Source organism: Erpetoichthys calabaricus, chromosome 8 (assembly GCF_900747795.2).
Source record: "Erpetoichthys calabaricus chromosome 8, fErpCal1.3, whole genome shotgun sequence".
Lineage (NCBI taxonomy): Eukaryota > Metazoa > Chordata > Cladistia > Polypteriformes > Polypteridae > Erpetoichthys > Erpetoichthys calabaricus.
Window position 1 is genome coordinate 103,120,611 of NC_041401.2, and position 16,643 is coordinate 103,137,253.

The 16,643-nt window shown below is 42.7% G+C and overlaps 1 protein-coding gene across 1 annotated transcript in view; it reads right to left on the reverse strand.

Moving 5' to 3' along the window:
• Positions 1-16,242, reverse strand: part of ihha (Indian hedgehog signaling molecule a) — a 71,106-nt gene extending 54,864 nt beyond the window's left edge. The window contains exon 1 of the mRNA XM_028807230.2: positions 15,145-16,242. Coding sequence (XP_028663063.2) covers positions 15,145-15,444 — 300 coding nt within the window. The 5' untranslated portion in view covers positions 15,445-16,242. The remainder of the gene's footprint in view (positions 1-15,144) is intronic.
• Positions 16,243-16,643: the final 401 nt, after the last annotated feature.

Genomic DNA, 16,643 nt, shown 5'->3' on the forward strand with positions numbered 1-16,643 from the left:
CAGAAAATTCCACCTGGCCTCAACGACGTCACTTCCGGAGCCCGATCCTGATGACATCGCTTCCGGTTATGACCCTGTTGATGCCACGTCCACTTCTGGTCACGATTACCTCACTTCCTCTGCCTTACTTTAAAATCGCCAGCTTAACCTTACCCAGACAGTTCTGTTTTGGACTCCAATCTGTACACAACTGTACAACCAATTTAACGTTTTGCAGCCAGGTTCAAGTATACGGGAGGCTGTCCCAAATCTTTTTGTGGCTGACAATAGGTATCACTTACAGTATATACTCGCGTATATGTCGGGTCTTGAAACCCGAAAAATCGATCATAAAATCAGATCCTGACTTATACGCCCGTTCAAAAATACGACACTTATTTTTTTTTTTTTTATATCTTCTTGCTTCCTTAAATCTCACACCAGTTTCTCAGACACATCGAATTTTGTTGCAGCAGCGCAGTTACCAATTTTTTTTGCCACTTCAATGACTTTTAATTTAAAACCAGCTTCATATTTTCTTCTGATCAAACGCTCCATCGTAAATAAGCGATGCTCTTATGATAAAGGTGTATGAGGATGTGAGATACAAAAAACACAAAACAGTGCAAACATTGCTTCAGAATAGTTCGGGTATTACCGTGTGGTCACGTAGGCACAAAACATAGAAAAAAAGGCAGTGTGCTCCATGGTTACTCTCTCAGGTGGGCGTTAGACCAATAGCGTGAGTTTTCAGCATTCGACTTATACGACCAACATTATAAAATACCAGAAATTATACAGTAAAATCAAGTCCCGACTTATCCGCGAAAGAACTTAAACACGAGTATATACGGTAGTTGTCTTTTTATACTTTAAAATGTTTTAAAGTTGTGTGATTTTGTCTGAAGTTTCAAAAAGCATTGTGATGTCCTTCCTTCCGAACTTTTCAGGGCAGATAATAAAGAAGTACCAGAAACTTACAAAGTATTTGGTAAAAAAAATATAAACCGTCGTAGACAGTTATTTAAGATAGTTATTATAGCTATGCAATCAAGTGATCTTTCACAAAAAATGAAAACGAGCAGGAAAGTCCATTTGATTTCCATGCAGATCACAGTCAATTTGTCCGCCGTCCTTAAACAAGAATAGGGAATTTCGAGTAGTTCTACAGAAAATTGCTTCCCTGGAACATTCTTTTTTTTTTCTGTGGAATATTAGTAGCACAATTTTTCTACGTTCCCATTCATGAATGAAAGAAAGGAAATCACAAAGGGTATCTGACAAATATGCTATGAACACTGAGTTGGCACACAAAAGCTAGATCCTGTACCTTCTACTGAGTCCAATTGCTTTAAGAATTTTAAGGTTACTTCATATTTACTTTTTGTAGTGACAAAGATCTCAAGGTGTGTGTCAAAGGTGCAGAATGGAAACTGAAGTCATTACTGTGGAAAGCTGAGGCACACATCTAAATGAACAAGAAAGAGAAATCTTTAGATCCAATATATCAAAGCAGACATGGAACGATGATGTGCTTTCTGGGCACCCTGGGGATAAAACACAAGAGCCTGAGGCGGGCATCCCTCCTGTACTGTGACACTGAGACACTTTCCACCTCCTGCCGTGATGGCCAATTACAGAGCAGTGTCCACCCAGCTGGACCTAATAACTCCTCAAGTTCAGAATGGTTTGCGGTCGAATGATAAATGAAGAGACTGAAATCAGCAGTGCAATTTCAGAATTATGTGCAGATCGGCTGTCTGGGATTCATTAAAAAAAAGCAGAAAGGAATATTATTTGTGAGGAAAAAGGCCTGCTCAAAAAGATACATTTTTCATATACGCTTATATATTTTTTTTTATTGCATTCCACAAATCTGACTCTTGTTAACATTCTATTTAAATCTCAAATTTGATGTTTGGTTTGTCCTGCCTCCACTGTTTGGCAGTCTAGTGTTCACTGATGCCTAGCTGGACAACTTCAGTGGGACTTGAAAGCCTTGCAAGTGCACGACTGTTGTAACAGCTTGGCAGTGCACTTTTGAAGGACAACTTATCTTACTAAAGAAACTGTACCTGAAATGAAAATCAACAAAGCAGGAACAGTGTTGATAAGGAGATGTATGGCAGAGGCCATTGGGGCAAATTCTTGTGTCCAGCAGTCCAAACCAAGTGGAGAGGCCTATAGGATTCACATGCAAAGGCAGACAGACCAGAGAGAGAATGTTTTCAGTGGCCTCAAGTTTTTAATGAGACTGCTAGGCTTAGATGATTAGCTGTTAAAATAAGCACTAGAGAACTGGGCTAGTAAATAATTTGAACTGATTCTTATTGGCCTTTGAAGATTGAATGGAGCACTGACCACAGTCCTTGCATCTGCTTTGAAATGGTAGGGGAAAGTCACCTTGGAGCCAAATTGACTGGAAGTTCTAGCTCTGTTATTCATAAGTCAAATCCCATCAATTTGGTGCAACTCCAGATCATGGCGTTGAAGAAATCACAGAGGTGCTTCATGAATACACCTAACTAATGGAGGGGGTTCACCAAGTAGAGCTAAGGAAGCAGTAATCAGAGTTACGTGCATTAGATGCAATTCCTAAAAACCACCAAAGAGGCAGGAAACTAGGGTACATGAATTGATTTATTACGAATCTCAGGGTGCAAAGAACAAGCCTCCACTGGTGAAACGCTGCAAGAAGTTTCAATAAAAGCATAAGAAGATTTCACTAGCACTTTTTCTCTTTTGGTTGAACCACCTCAGCTATTTTTCTTTCTTCTGAAGTCAGTGGGTATTTATGTGTTATCCTTCTTTGTTGTGTATTTCAGAAAGCATGTTGGCTTCTTGAGGTCATATGACCTTATACTGAATCTCTAAAAGTAGCACTGGGATCTGGTGGGATACAATTGGTGCTAAAGAATAAAATGAAATCCATTGCAAAAATGGACATTGAGCAGCTAGATTGGCTAGTAGGTGGTGGCATTAGTAATGGAAATCTAGTGCTCAGCTTGAGGTTGTCTCTTCCTAGTCGCACCAGCATGGGTCTCAGAGACTGGCCACAGTCCAGCGCCATGGACCCAATGTCAGCTAAGAGTAGGCTTTGTCAGAGAGAGTAATAAACACACCTAACACTTTTAAAGGTGCTGCAGTATTAGCAAGGTCATCTTCACACGACTGCCTTAAATAAACAGTGGCCAGAAACAACAATGGACGCTGCTGATAAAAAAAAAAAAAAAACACCCTTTGAATAATTGATCCAGCACAATTGTAACACGGAGGCCTCCACCTCCTCTTTAGCTCCCCGCCCAGTTCATAAATCTTAACTACATCTGTGAGTCTGAATGTCAAAGCCATGAGGGATATTCTCATCTGAGAAACCATTAGCCGTCCGAGAGCGGTGTGGACAGCAGGCCGCCTGCCAGGGAGTGCATTACTGCGCCCCGCGTCTCGGGCCGCACAGCCCCGCTGAATTATTCATGCAGTGTGAGCTGGCAGTATAGACAGAGGCAGACGCCGTTAATGATTTTCACTTCTTGGCCGGCATAAATATGAAATCCAGAAATTATGCATATTTAAAATGTAAACAGTCTGGAGCTGCAGGCCAGAGATGCATTTCACCAATACGTCTTCAACCCACTTCACTCATGGTGGTGGTAAAAGCAAGACTGAAGTGGGCAGGGTGTGTCTGCTTCAGCATCGGTGTACGGTAGACAATTCGCTAGCAATTCTTGGCACCTATCATCCCATCTGGGGCAGTCCATCTTTTCATTGTCAGTCAGCATTGCTCATCACTGCTATAATTTCATTTTTTTTTATATTGATCACTGCCAGTCTCCTAAAGTCCATTTTACCAGTCTTAAACATGCCAACCATCTTGTTTACTTCACTGCAGCATCATTGGCAGTACTCCAGTCTTTTCCAGTAACCCCTCAAAACCAATCTCTTCCACTTTATCACAATTTGTTTTTTGACTAGAAACCTATTAAGTGCACCCTATCACTGCTAGTCTCCTGCACATGGTCTGTGCTTTGGTTCAAGTCTCTATGACGAAGAAGAACAAGAAGAAACAATTGTTGAGGGTTGGACTGAGGCAGAACGTAACACAAGGCGGGTAAAAGCATCAGCACCCCATTTTCTAAGACATTAGACGTCTCACTGCTTTGGTAACATACATGCTATTTTTGTAGGCCTCAACAGAAATTTAATTAGCTATCCCACCAGTTTTAGTATTGGAGGGTCAGGGCCAGTGAAACAACAGCTAATACCTCACGTGTCATGACAAGTGGATGCCCACATTATTGGAAAAAGGATAAGTTGACACTCTTTATTTGATACACCACAGTATTTAGAAAACCTGCCTGACTTATTAGCATATGATACCATGCCACAGCAAAGTTGTGCAGTGGTTAGTTAATGTGTCTGCCTCTTAACTCCATAATCCTGGGCTCCAATCACAGTCTAAGCACTACATATGTGGAATTTGCATGTTTACCCATGTTTGCATGGCTTTGTTTTCTGGTACCACATCACAAAGCCCTGGCAGCAATTTTTAGAGTGTGGGTCAATGTGCTTGGTTGATGATGTAACCCTACATTTGTGTTACATAAGTTAAGAAAACTGATAGGATGCATTGGCCTTTAATCGCTGTTGTGGTTCTTATGTCACATGATCTTCACAATCTGTAGCTCTACAATAGCAGCAGCCATGTCACCAAAACTTCAGAAGCGCTCATCCACCTGAAGCTAAGAATGTTCAGGCCTGGCCAGTACTTGGATGGGAGACCCAACCAGGAAAACTTGGGTTTCTACTGGAAGGTGTGTTGGTGAGGCCAGGAGAGGGTGCTTACCCTGTGGTCTGAATGTGGATCCCAATGCCCCAGGGCAGTGACGGGGACACTGTGCTGTAAAAATGGCGCCATCATTCAGATGAAATGTAAAACAGAGGTCAGGACTCTCTGTGGTCACTGGAAATCCACTCCAAAGAGTAGGGTGTATCCTGATGTCCTGGCTAAACTGCCCACCACGGCGTAGTTATTCTGGCCTCCCAATCACCCCCTGTCTCGAACTGGCTAACTGTCCCTCACTCCTTTACCACCTAATAGGTAATGTGAGAGCATATTGGCGCAGAATGGCTACTGTCACATCAATCCAGGCGGGTGCCGTACATTTGTGGTGGTTGAAGTGGCTCCTCACTCTTTATGAAAAGTGCTATATACTGTAAATATAGTGAATTATTATTAATACAGTACAACACACCTTAAATTAGATGTTCATAATGGTTGTTATTCATTTCGCATAATCCATGTGTCAGTTATCTAACTGCACGCACAAATCTTGCAAAATGCCTGCTTTTTTGTTAAAATATTGTTAAATATCTGTGGGGGATTGGTTCCAGAAGACCACACAGATACCAAAATCCACAGATGCTCAAGTCCTTTACATAAAATGGCATATTATTCGTATATAACCTACTGTAAGTATATCATTCCGTATCATCTCTAGATTACTGTAAATGGTTGTTATAATGTATTGTTTAGGGAAAAAGGATTTCGGCAAGTGACACTGCAGTTTCAAAAGGTCTAAGATTTTTATTTTCTCATCGAGAGACAGCACTTTCACACTCTCCCTCTTATGTATTCTGTTTGAACCAGGAAGTCGTTATTTCCAAGTTCCAAGTTGGAATTTTCAACTGCAATGCCCTCACAAGTTGAATTTCCTACATGGGAACTCAGTCCTGGACTCTCAAATCCAAATTTGTCTGACTTGATGTCAATGCAAAATGGTGACGTTGACAGCTGTAGTATTACACTGTTTATTAGCACAACTGCCTATTTGTGTCCCATTACACAGATGTACATTCAGAACTGTTCAACTTCTATCTGTGGACATCCTGCTACAAACATCTTGCATACAGCAAAGATTTTCCTGGAGGCGTCCATCTTGGTTTTCCCGAGTGTTTTGCTGGAATGCAGTCAACTCCAGTGTGATGTCATTCCCAGTTCTGACATCCTAGGTGAATGGAACACAACATCGGTGTAGTGCACGGTGTGCGGAAAATTCCAGTTTATACTTCGGGAATAATCAGTGCACACCATAAACAGCAAACTAAAACCTTATGGGAATGACTTTTTGAATTGAAGGCCCTTCAATCCCCCTCATTCATTGGTCAAGAGTCCTATCTGCAATTAAAAATGACTCTCATTAGACATTAGTTTCCTGTTTACGATGCTCACTGATTACTCTAGAGGTACTGCATATATTTAACAATATTTTAGCACAAATGTCAATTGTTTTGCATGTTTTGCACACACAACTAGATAACTGACATATGGATTATGCAACATGAGTATTGTGAGATTTTTTTTTTATCATGGACGTTTTTCACATCATTTGCCATTGTACAGCGTCAGTCACTATCGTCTTTTATCATATCAGATGCTTTTCTCTCCTTTCTGTATGAAAACATGAGATTAAAAAAATTTTCTCCGCCACCACTACCAAGTATATGGGGTCAGTGACATTTACTTTTGAGTGGAGTATCCGTTTAACTAAACACACCACCCACCTAGCATTGTTGGAATCAAAAAGGAAAAGACTTGCATTTTAAATGTCAAACTCGTGGTGCTTAATACTTCAGTTTAGGTGTCCCTTATAAGCAATTATTAACAGTGTGCATGCTATAAAACATATTAGAAGTCTTTTTACATGGGAGATTTTTTTTGATAATTTATTATTGCTAATAACATACTTAATAAAATGTTTTACAGATTGTTAGCTGGCTTTTAAAGGATATGTAAACTAAAGTGTGTCCATATTGATTTATTTAATTATGTCTCCTTTAGTTTGAAAACTGTCTAACACTGATTTTTTTTTAGTTATAGTGTATGAAACAATACAGCAGGACCATAGCACACAGATGGGACTCCACGCCATCTTGGTTTATAATCTTTTTTGTTATTCCTCCATCCATGTTCAAAACATTTAAACCAATTCAAGGCCATGGAGGGCTACGGCCTGTTCTGGATGGAAGGCAGGGACAGAGCCTGGGTTATTGTACAGCACATTCTTCTTAATATTATTGTTATTACATCCATCTATTTTCATAACCTTCTTAACGTTCAAACGTTACAGCTGTGGAGGAGCTTGTGTTGACGGCGCAACAGGAGGCAAGAATCAAGTCAAGGCGTGACACTTGTTCACTGCGTAATATTTTTCTTTTTCTAATAGTGACTCTGTATGTGGATTGGAAATGTTCAGAATATCTGGGCTAGTATCTTGAACAACACAGAACATACCTTTATTACTGCTCTGTGCGTATAAGTGCAAAACATAGCAAGTAGAGAAAAGAAAAATAGCTGGTTTAAAGATTTGGGGGAGTTAAAGGGTTAAATCTAAGACAGCAGAGTGACCCTAGACCGCCTCAGTGCGACTGGCCTCAGTAAAAAGGAGATGTTCCTTTCCGCCCCTGTGCCCCCTCACATGAAGGAGTGGGCTAATTAACTGGCCGGATCCCAGTGTCATTCCCGCTGGCATCCTGAGAATGAAGGAAGGTACACAACCTTTTCAGATTGCAGTAATTCAAGTGAAAAATCAAGCAGTTAATAGCTGAGCTGCTTTTGATTCTTTATAGCTTAGTTAATATAGATTAAGTAACCATTAACTAAAACAAAATAAAAAATAAAATCCAGTGGTGTTAATATGTTAGTGAACAGCCAAAGGAGTCTCCTGAAATAAAGTGTGACTGTTATTTTTTATGACTTGGAGGCGTGAGAATTCGTGCACATGGCAGTGAAGTCTACAAGTCCTACCCAGTGACTCTAAATTCTGCACAGTGATACCGCCATTAAAGACGATGCAAAAAGAAAGAAGCAAAGAAGCACCTGCTACTGAAAAACACTGCCTCACCACAGAGACGGCATTTGCACGCCTCCAAAGAGAAACAATTTCACCAAAAAGCAAGCCTTGGGGTAACAGGAATAAATGTGCAACAAAATATTCAGTTTGTCAGCAGTATTAATGTGCTGCCAGATTACAGAACATCAAATTGTATGTGTTATATTCCGAGTCCAGATGGTGTGGAAGCCCTTTGTGGGCAAGAAATAAATAAAGCTTGATCATTCATTGCATAGCACAAGGGATTTTTAAAAAATTGTCCTTTAGAAGCACAGGCCCAAACTGATAGATAGAGATAGATAGATAGATAGATAGATAGATAGATAGATAGATAGATAGATAGATAGATAGATAGATAGATAGATAGATAGATACTTTATTAGTCCCAATGGGAAATTCACAACAAGGAGCTGCTGAAAAGGCTGCCACTCACGGCGGCGCCGGAATAAGTAGAGACCAAATTCCCATTGCTGACAGAGCTAAAAACCATCAGAGTGAGAAGAAACATTAACAAAACACGCAAAGTTGCTAATATCACGAAGTGGCTTGAATTCAAGGTGGCTTACAAATCTCATTAAAATATCCAACAAAACACACTCTTCTGACACACATCATTTGCAGAATGGAACATTCTTTTAGATCAGCCTTCGTCAGATTTCCATACAGTTTCACTGCTACTTGACGGGTAGATGTTACTGTCTGACCCCGTCACTGTATGCGAGAGTATAACCAAGGTCCCTCTGTCGGCTTGGACTTTTCTCCCGGGTATTGATTCTAAGTTAGCCCTGTGTGAGTGACAGTGGGTGTGTGCCCGGGTGTGCCTTATGATTGACTGGCACCCCGCTTCAGGGTTGCTTCATGTCTTTGCCAGGGCTGCTAGGGAAGTTACCGGCTCTAAACAGGTTCAAAATGTGGTTACGTGGATTCAATTAATGGGTCAATAGATAACTGCAATGATCAAGTGACAAGAATCTCCTTCCATGATAGGAGTCTGAGATAATCGTCTGACTAAAGTGGGCTCCCATATCATCTTTCAGCTTTCTTAACCAAGAAATTCAGAACCTGCCAGCCGTCTCTAAAGTTGCACCACTTCAGGTTGAAGGGGATGTCAAACCTGACGATGGACGTCTCCAGAGGAGGTCTGATCACACGTCTAGATATCGCAGGGGATGGCAAATTACATGACTCTGTGACAACTTTCCAGCACAGTTTCACAATTCACAAACATCACATCTTTTTTGTTTTTCTAACAGTCGATAACAGAGGCCATGCTGTGTGAATGCTTTCCAGGTACGGTGAACTCAGCTGCAATCTTGGCTTATTTAGTCAGGGTACGTAAGACACCTGACATCAGACAGACCAAGCCTCTCTGCAGTTTGTCAGGTCCAAAATACCTGTGCTCCTTATTCCTCCTAGCGATATTATAAGCACTGTACTTCTGGCTGAGCACTCACATGCACGCAAGCCCACCACTAAAGACGTCAAGACAAAATGAAACAGATTACGTCAAGGAGAATTACAGACTGACTGAGCCGAGTTGTTGGGTATGTCAGACCACACAGTTGGCAGTCATGGAAGCACGTCACGACCACCCTAGACTTGCTAAGATCAACTGAAAATCACTATAAAAAGTCGTGAAATGTGACATGGTCTTCAGATGGGTGAAGTTTAGAGTGGAGGCTTCTCACATGTAAGCTCTGCCTGTTTGTGCTCCTCACAATAAAGAACTTGATGGAAGGGCCATCATCTAAACAATACAGGTCTTCATGTGCTATAAGTTCTTAACTTAATCTGAAGAAATGAGATGAAACAGCCACCCTAAACAAGATATCCTTTACTGTGGTTATGTTAGTTAAGTAAAATGATAAGAGACTGAGATAAAGCCATGAGCCAACTCCTAGCTTTGTGAAATAATCACAAGAACAGAAGACAGAGACTAGGACATCTGTGCCATAATCCTCCGCAAGTGCTTCTCTGTTATATTTGAAGGTTTGAGATGGAAGGATTTGAACAGAATGAACCTCAATAGAATTATTTTATTTATATCTGGGGATCAAATAACGCAATGAATAACATTTGTTTGTTCTCATTTTAATTCAAGGATGAGCAGTAAAGCCCATGACTCTCACCTATAAATCAATCAAAAGCGTAAATGTGATTGCACACCGAGTTTCACAAACTTTAATGCATTCGTCGTTATGAATTAAGATTATACTTTACGGATCAACTCTAAATTTAGTGGTGCAAAAGCGGTCATTTTTCTTGCACTCAATGGCAACACAGTGGACAGAAATGCTCCAAAAAACGCATCCTGCAAAATAAATAAATGATTTCCATATTGGGTGATGTAAACTGTTTTGTCTCAGAAACTCAAGTTTTCAACTGTTGATATGATGACACAACAAGTTAATCTTTAAGCAAGAAGTCAGCAACAACATGATAAACCTCTGAGAAAAGCCTCAAAGCGACTTTCCTTTGTTCTCAGTCCAGCCAGGTTACTTCTGCACCGCCACGTAGCAGCGAGGGCAACATCGCCAGCACCAGTGACAAACTCTCTGATAGTCAATTCACAGTGCTGGGAAATATAAAGGTTTATGAGTTTTACCAGTTTTGTACTTTAAATATTTATACCTGTACATTCTAGGATATTTTTGCAGAAAGTGAAAAAATGATTGGTTTATAATATAGCTTGAGCATGTTTATGTATTTTTTAATACTCATTGCTGGAAAACAGCAGAGTAGTGCGTTCCCTTTAATTTCTACTGCGACAAACAATGGAAGATTTGCTTTGAAAATCTTTAACTTGAAAAGTGAGTTAACAACATAAGCTGACAAATATCTTCATATGTGCAATTGTCGGGTGTTACTCTTCAGTTTCATCTATTAAATGTAGAAATAAGGACATATGAAAGTGCTTTGACTGAAGCAGAGCTCATCAATTCCTACTCTCCTCGTGCTTTTCTTAAAATGATCTCAAGTTGATATAGATGATGGCCGCCAAGTTGCCATTTTCACTCCTACTGCTACGTAATAAGTTGCATTTTTTTGGCTCATGGGTTTTTGCGAACACTAATTCTGGGTTTTTGACCTGGCTACATAAACAGTTGTCTCTACTGCATATCTTTAAAAGCATAGGAAAATAACAGAAAAGCACTGCTTTAATTATAGCTGACACCATACTGTTATTATGCCGCCACATGAAACTTGTTGTTTAGCTGGCACCAGCGGCCTGCTTGTCTTCCACATGGTGTTCGCATGTTCTCCCAGTGTTTGCATGGCTTTTCTTCTGGGTGTTCCCTTTTTCTCCCCTACACCCCCTTACTCACATTAGATTAATTGCTGATTCTAAATCAGCCCTGTGATGCCCTCTCCATACCTGGTCTCTAATACTTCCGCAATGGTCTCCTGCCTCCAACGACAAAAAACTGGATTAAGTGAGTTTGATATAGTTATTGAAAATTTTAGAAACAACAACATATTCCAAAATCAGCTCGGTGCAATTCAGAGTCGTGGGAGGACACGAAGAAGAAGGGACGGCACCGTTAATCTCTGCACAGATCAGGAATCAACACTCAACGGGAAGCCAGTCTACAGCAGGGCACACTCACACGCACACAAGGAAAATGAAGAAGTCATCACCTTTGAGATGTGAGATAGGAACCCGAGTACCCAGGCGGGCATGAGAAGAATATGCAAACTTCACACAGACAGCGACTGGGCATGAGATTCAAACCAAGAATGTTGTATTTATGAGCAGGGCTGTGGAGTCGGTAGATAAATGCTCCAACTCTGACTCTTAAGTTTCTGGTACTTCTGACTCCAACTCCCCGACTCCTCTGTATTTAATATGCTAATGTATTTTCCATGTTGATTGAAGGAAGGCAACATACACATCATTTAACTACACAACTACTGGCTAGGAAGCTGACTCTCTACAGTATTGGCCAGTTAAAACAAAAGACAAGAACCCCTGAGGACACATCAAGCCATAGCGCACACCTCCACCTACATCATTACACTTGTTTACACTCAAATGAACTTGTTAAACACATTATATCTGAAATAAAATGAAAACACTTTTTGGAATGTACCATAGTCCAGATTACAATATGTGAATGTCAGGTTGTACAATAACTCAGCTAAACTTCACACTAGTAGTAACACAACTATGCACTGGGCTTTATTCTTACATCAGAGAAATACTTGCTGTAATATGAATATTGTTTGTAAAATGGGACATTTGAACTTGCTGTATTTTTTTCATTACAATTTAAATTTATTAGGAGTCGGAGTCGATACATTTTTTGCCGACTCCAGGTACCCAAAATTGTCTCCGACTCCACAGCCCTGTCTATGAGGCAGCACCACTAACCACCCAATCAAGAAAGAGTCAGTCAGAACTAAAACAAAGGTCTCTGCCAGATGTGGTGGCTTTATGGTATTTCCACAAAAAATATACATGCACATCAGCTCCACCCCAAAATGGTAAGGGGGCTAAGAAATAGAAGGGGGGAGGTGAGGGGTACCAAACATTTCAAAAATCCACCAAGTAACAGTAAACCTGACAGCAAGGGTGGGGAAACTCAATGTGATATTTCAGAGAAGTTTAGCTCAGTGAAAATGACCCCCTTGAGCAGGGCCTGATGCACATGTTGTTAGAATTAAGTGTCTTTCATGTTTCCACAAGTAACATCAATTCTGGTTCATCTTCATCTTCAGCAAATCAGACATTACATCTGCATACAACACCACAGATATACACTCAGGTTTGTGTGATGGACCATGCCATCTCCTGAGGTGCATCTCTGACGTCCCAGCCTCTAAACGCAATAGTCCACCACATAGGAAAGGAAATCCACAGCTGATTCAAACAAAACTCTCACGAAGAAGACTTGTGGTTGTCCACAAGTGAAGCATTTTGTGATCATTTTTGAGAGACTGTGAATGTTAGAACCATGGCCTGCATCAGATCCTTTTACTTTGAGACTCACTAAGAGATGTTTCACACAAAAGCAAAAAAACTTCAACAGAAGAAAGCAGCTGAAGCACTTGGCAAAGAAAGGTTTGCCAGGCTAACTTTTTACCAAACAGGGTTAGTGTCTACTACCATTCTTCTGTCACCCACTTTAAGTAGTATTGTTTTTACAAAATGAATGATTTCGCTGAACTGTCATGATTGGGATGGCACTGAAAAAAAGTTGTGCTTTACCATTCAACCTAGAATGACTGACTAGGACCCGGTTTGCTTTTTGGAATTGCTGTGGTTGCATTGCCATGTCTTTATTCAGAGGGCTGCAAGGTGTGCCATGGATAAGGACGGCGGGCTGAGGGTGAGCAGCCTGACAGATGGCCAGTCACATATAACACGATTGTTTTACATTTGAAAGGGTATGAAGACATTACAGATACTGCTGGTATTAATGACAATTTAGACACAGGTAGTCACAGTCTGACCTACAGCCTGCTAACTCCTAAAAGTGGGAAACTGAAGCAAGCTGATGCCACGCTGCCAAGTGCAGCGCCAGCAGCCGACAGCCAGTTAGCGGTGAGATTGGATTGAGCCCCCCGATACCACATGGACCCTTTATCACTCCACTTTAACAGGGATCATTTGGATTAACATTTGGTTCTTTGCGAGTTTGTTTGGGTAGTTTTGCCCTTTCTGGCTGTGGTGGAAGAGAGCAATAACCAATTTGAGATTTTCATATTGTTTATTTTTTATTTTTTAACACAATGCCTGGCAGCTGAAGGGGGACATGTATGCAGTGAGTATCCGCTAAATTAACTGTCAGACGGGCAGCCCAAGTAGGAACTTAAAATCTCAGCTTACCAAAATAAAAAAATGAATTGGTGCCCTTTTGTCAGCATGAGAAGGGATGAGTAAAAGAAGCAGGTGGTTAACTATGTGCACTTGGGTATAGGAGGACAAATAAAAACTGACAACTTCATTTAAACGAATGTTGTATTTTAAGCGTAAATGTAATGTCTGTCATACAAAGAAAAATAAAATGAATAAAGTGATTAGCGGCATTGTTGGTAACAGCAGGCATGCCACTTTGGATGCACCTGTTTACTTAGCATTCCTAATTGCCTGTGTGACCACTGTCCCCTTGGGGTCCCTTTTTAAGAAAAGAGGAAATCTGCTTGTAAATAAAAAGCGCACCACAAAACCTGTGAGGTATGCTGTTCCCTGCTACTGGAGTCTTTACCAACAAACCTTAAGGGACGTGCCCAGTCTCCAGTGATTTATAATATTACAAGGTGCTATACAGAAATGAACAACTGAAATGTGAAAGGAGTCGTGCAAACTGGCATCGGGAGTGGCACTAATGAGACCGGTGGCAGACGAAAATCTCGGACTTGTCTGAGCTTACTGGAGAATGAAACTCGTGAGCCTTCAGTTCGCACCTCACACAAACCGACACGCAACACTTTGAGGCGCAAGAAACGTGCGTGATGAACATCCATTCGAATCTGCAGTGTGCCCCACTTTGGACAAGGAAGGCAGAAGGGTACAGATGATACAAAAGCATATATCGACACAATAACACGCGCACGTTTAAACAATCTAACCGCTAATAAATAAAAACGTCCATTCTACATAATCACATTTAAAGACACACCCATAAAAGTGTAAAAGGCAACAATGCCTACAGAAAAAATAAGGACAAATTCTTCTTACTAGATGGCATAAAACCCTCCTGTGCCAGGCGGAAAAATGTCTGCAAGAATAAAAATCGGACGACGATCCTGCATCCTCGGGATGCTTGTGTCGATTTTCAATTTCACATCAACACTCAGCGGCTGGCACCTTATTGTGTACTGGACGTTGAGCATGCGAAAACTTCAAGTCAGTCGTCATTATTTTTTTTTTTAAATCTGGAAGTCTTAACGGGTGCACGCGGAAGCACGAGCGGCTGGCACTCCAATAGTGTGAAGCCCACCCAGCGAGTAAAAGGTAGATCGCTACTCTGTTGCCATCCCGAGCAGGGAAGTCTTGTCAGCGGGGACAAGCTTTGATGAGAGTGCGGTGGGGTTAGCCGAGAGGATACCAGCAGACCAAGCCCGGCGGCGTTCGGTCGAGCTCGGAGATCGGCACGCGCGCACACACACACACTCAGTCACTCACTCACTCCGGGAGGCGCAGCGAAGCACACATCGATCTCTCCTGCAGGCTAGCGGGTCAATAAAACTGAGTGCACAGAGTTTGCAGAATGTGGGCAAAGGGCGTCGCGCGGGCAGCACGCGCAACTGGGCTCAAGGCAGTCCTCCATACCTGGGTCATAAGCCGGTCCGCGCCTGTCTTCTCCTCGTCCTTGAATATGATGTCCGGATTGTAGTTGGGGATGAGCTCTTTGAAGCGCTCCGAACTCCGCGTGATCTTGCCCTCAAAGCGACCGCTAGCCCCCAGCGTCTTCTCTGCCACGTTAGGGCTGAACTGCTTGTAGGCGAGTGGGCTGAGCTTCCTGGGGCGCCGTCCCCTGCCGTATCCTCTGCCCGGCCCGCAGCCGTCGGTGGCCGGGGTGAGGATCAGGGCGCAGCCGCTGAAGAGCAGCAGCAGCACGGACAGCCTCATTCCACGCTGCGGTGCTGGCTTTCCGAGCCTATCCAATTGCCCCTCTTGTATCCTTCGCTCCCCCGCGGGGTCCGGGCTGGGGGAGGAGAAGACCCTCACAGTGTGCCCGCCGGCTCCCCTAGTTTCGCCATACCCAAAGCGCACAGCGGCCCGCGTCCCGGGAGCCGTAAGTTCGGAGCAGGTGGCGCGCTGTGTCTGCCCTCAGACTCGCTCTGCAGCCGGCTCACGGAGCTATCAATAAATAGGAAAGTCCGTTTGTTTTGGCACATAGGTTCAAAGACGGCTTCTAGCTCTGATCGGCCACAGACAGCCCACTCTGTGCCTCTGGGCAGCGGTTACAAAGTGCGTAGCAGTGGTTTGCGCTCTGGTCAGCTCTGAATGCGTCCCTGTGGCTCACGGCTCAGGGCAGATATGGAAATTGATGAGATCCGGGATCGGGAGCCACTGGAGACCGCACCCTGCCAGCCCTGCCTTTCTGTCCCTCCCTCTCCCCGCACCGGGTCACACGGGGGCAGACACCTCACATTTATTACTCATCTCCCCGGTTTGCGTTTAGGTCGCAAAGCGTGCCAGTCTAGCTCAGTCTCTGTGTCACTGATGATGCGAGAAAGAAGGTCTTAGCAACTTGGCGAGATCTCTCACATCGCGTGGGATCCACCTGCGCTAAATACATCACTTTCAGCGCACGCCTGCGATTCATGGCAGCGCTGCTTTCTTGGAGTGATAGTAGGTGAGGAGCTCGCGCGGCGCCTGTCACCATGGCATGGCTTTATTAACCTCATCAATACATACAGCAGATGAAAAGACCAGAAAAACATCACTACTCAAGGGATACCCTTTCCCATGCGCTACACCTGTCCAGTGTCCAATACCTGTGAAAAAAACAGTATTAGGCATTGCCGTGCACCCGTCCAAAGCAAGTAATCCAAGTATGCAGTAATAAGGCACTGGGAAACCCGGGCGTTTCTTCAAAACGGCAACGTGTCGGACATGCGTGTTATAGTGTACTCATCCACGGTGCAAACACTTTGGCAAAGCACGACGTGAAGGCAGAAGCAGCTGAAGTGACGGCAAGTCAGAGGAGCTGGTCTGCGATGCTGCAGCGGCGACTCCTTTCATTTAGATAGAGTGGGGTGTGCGTGTTTTTCCTCAAAAGTAAACCCCACCGGCTGCGACACATTTAGACTTCCACCCGAGTT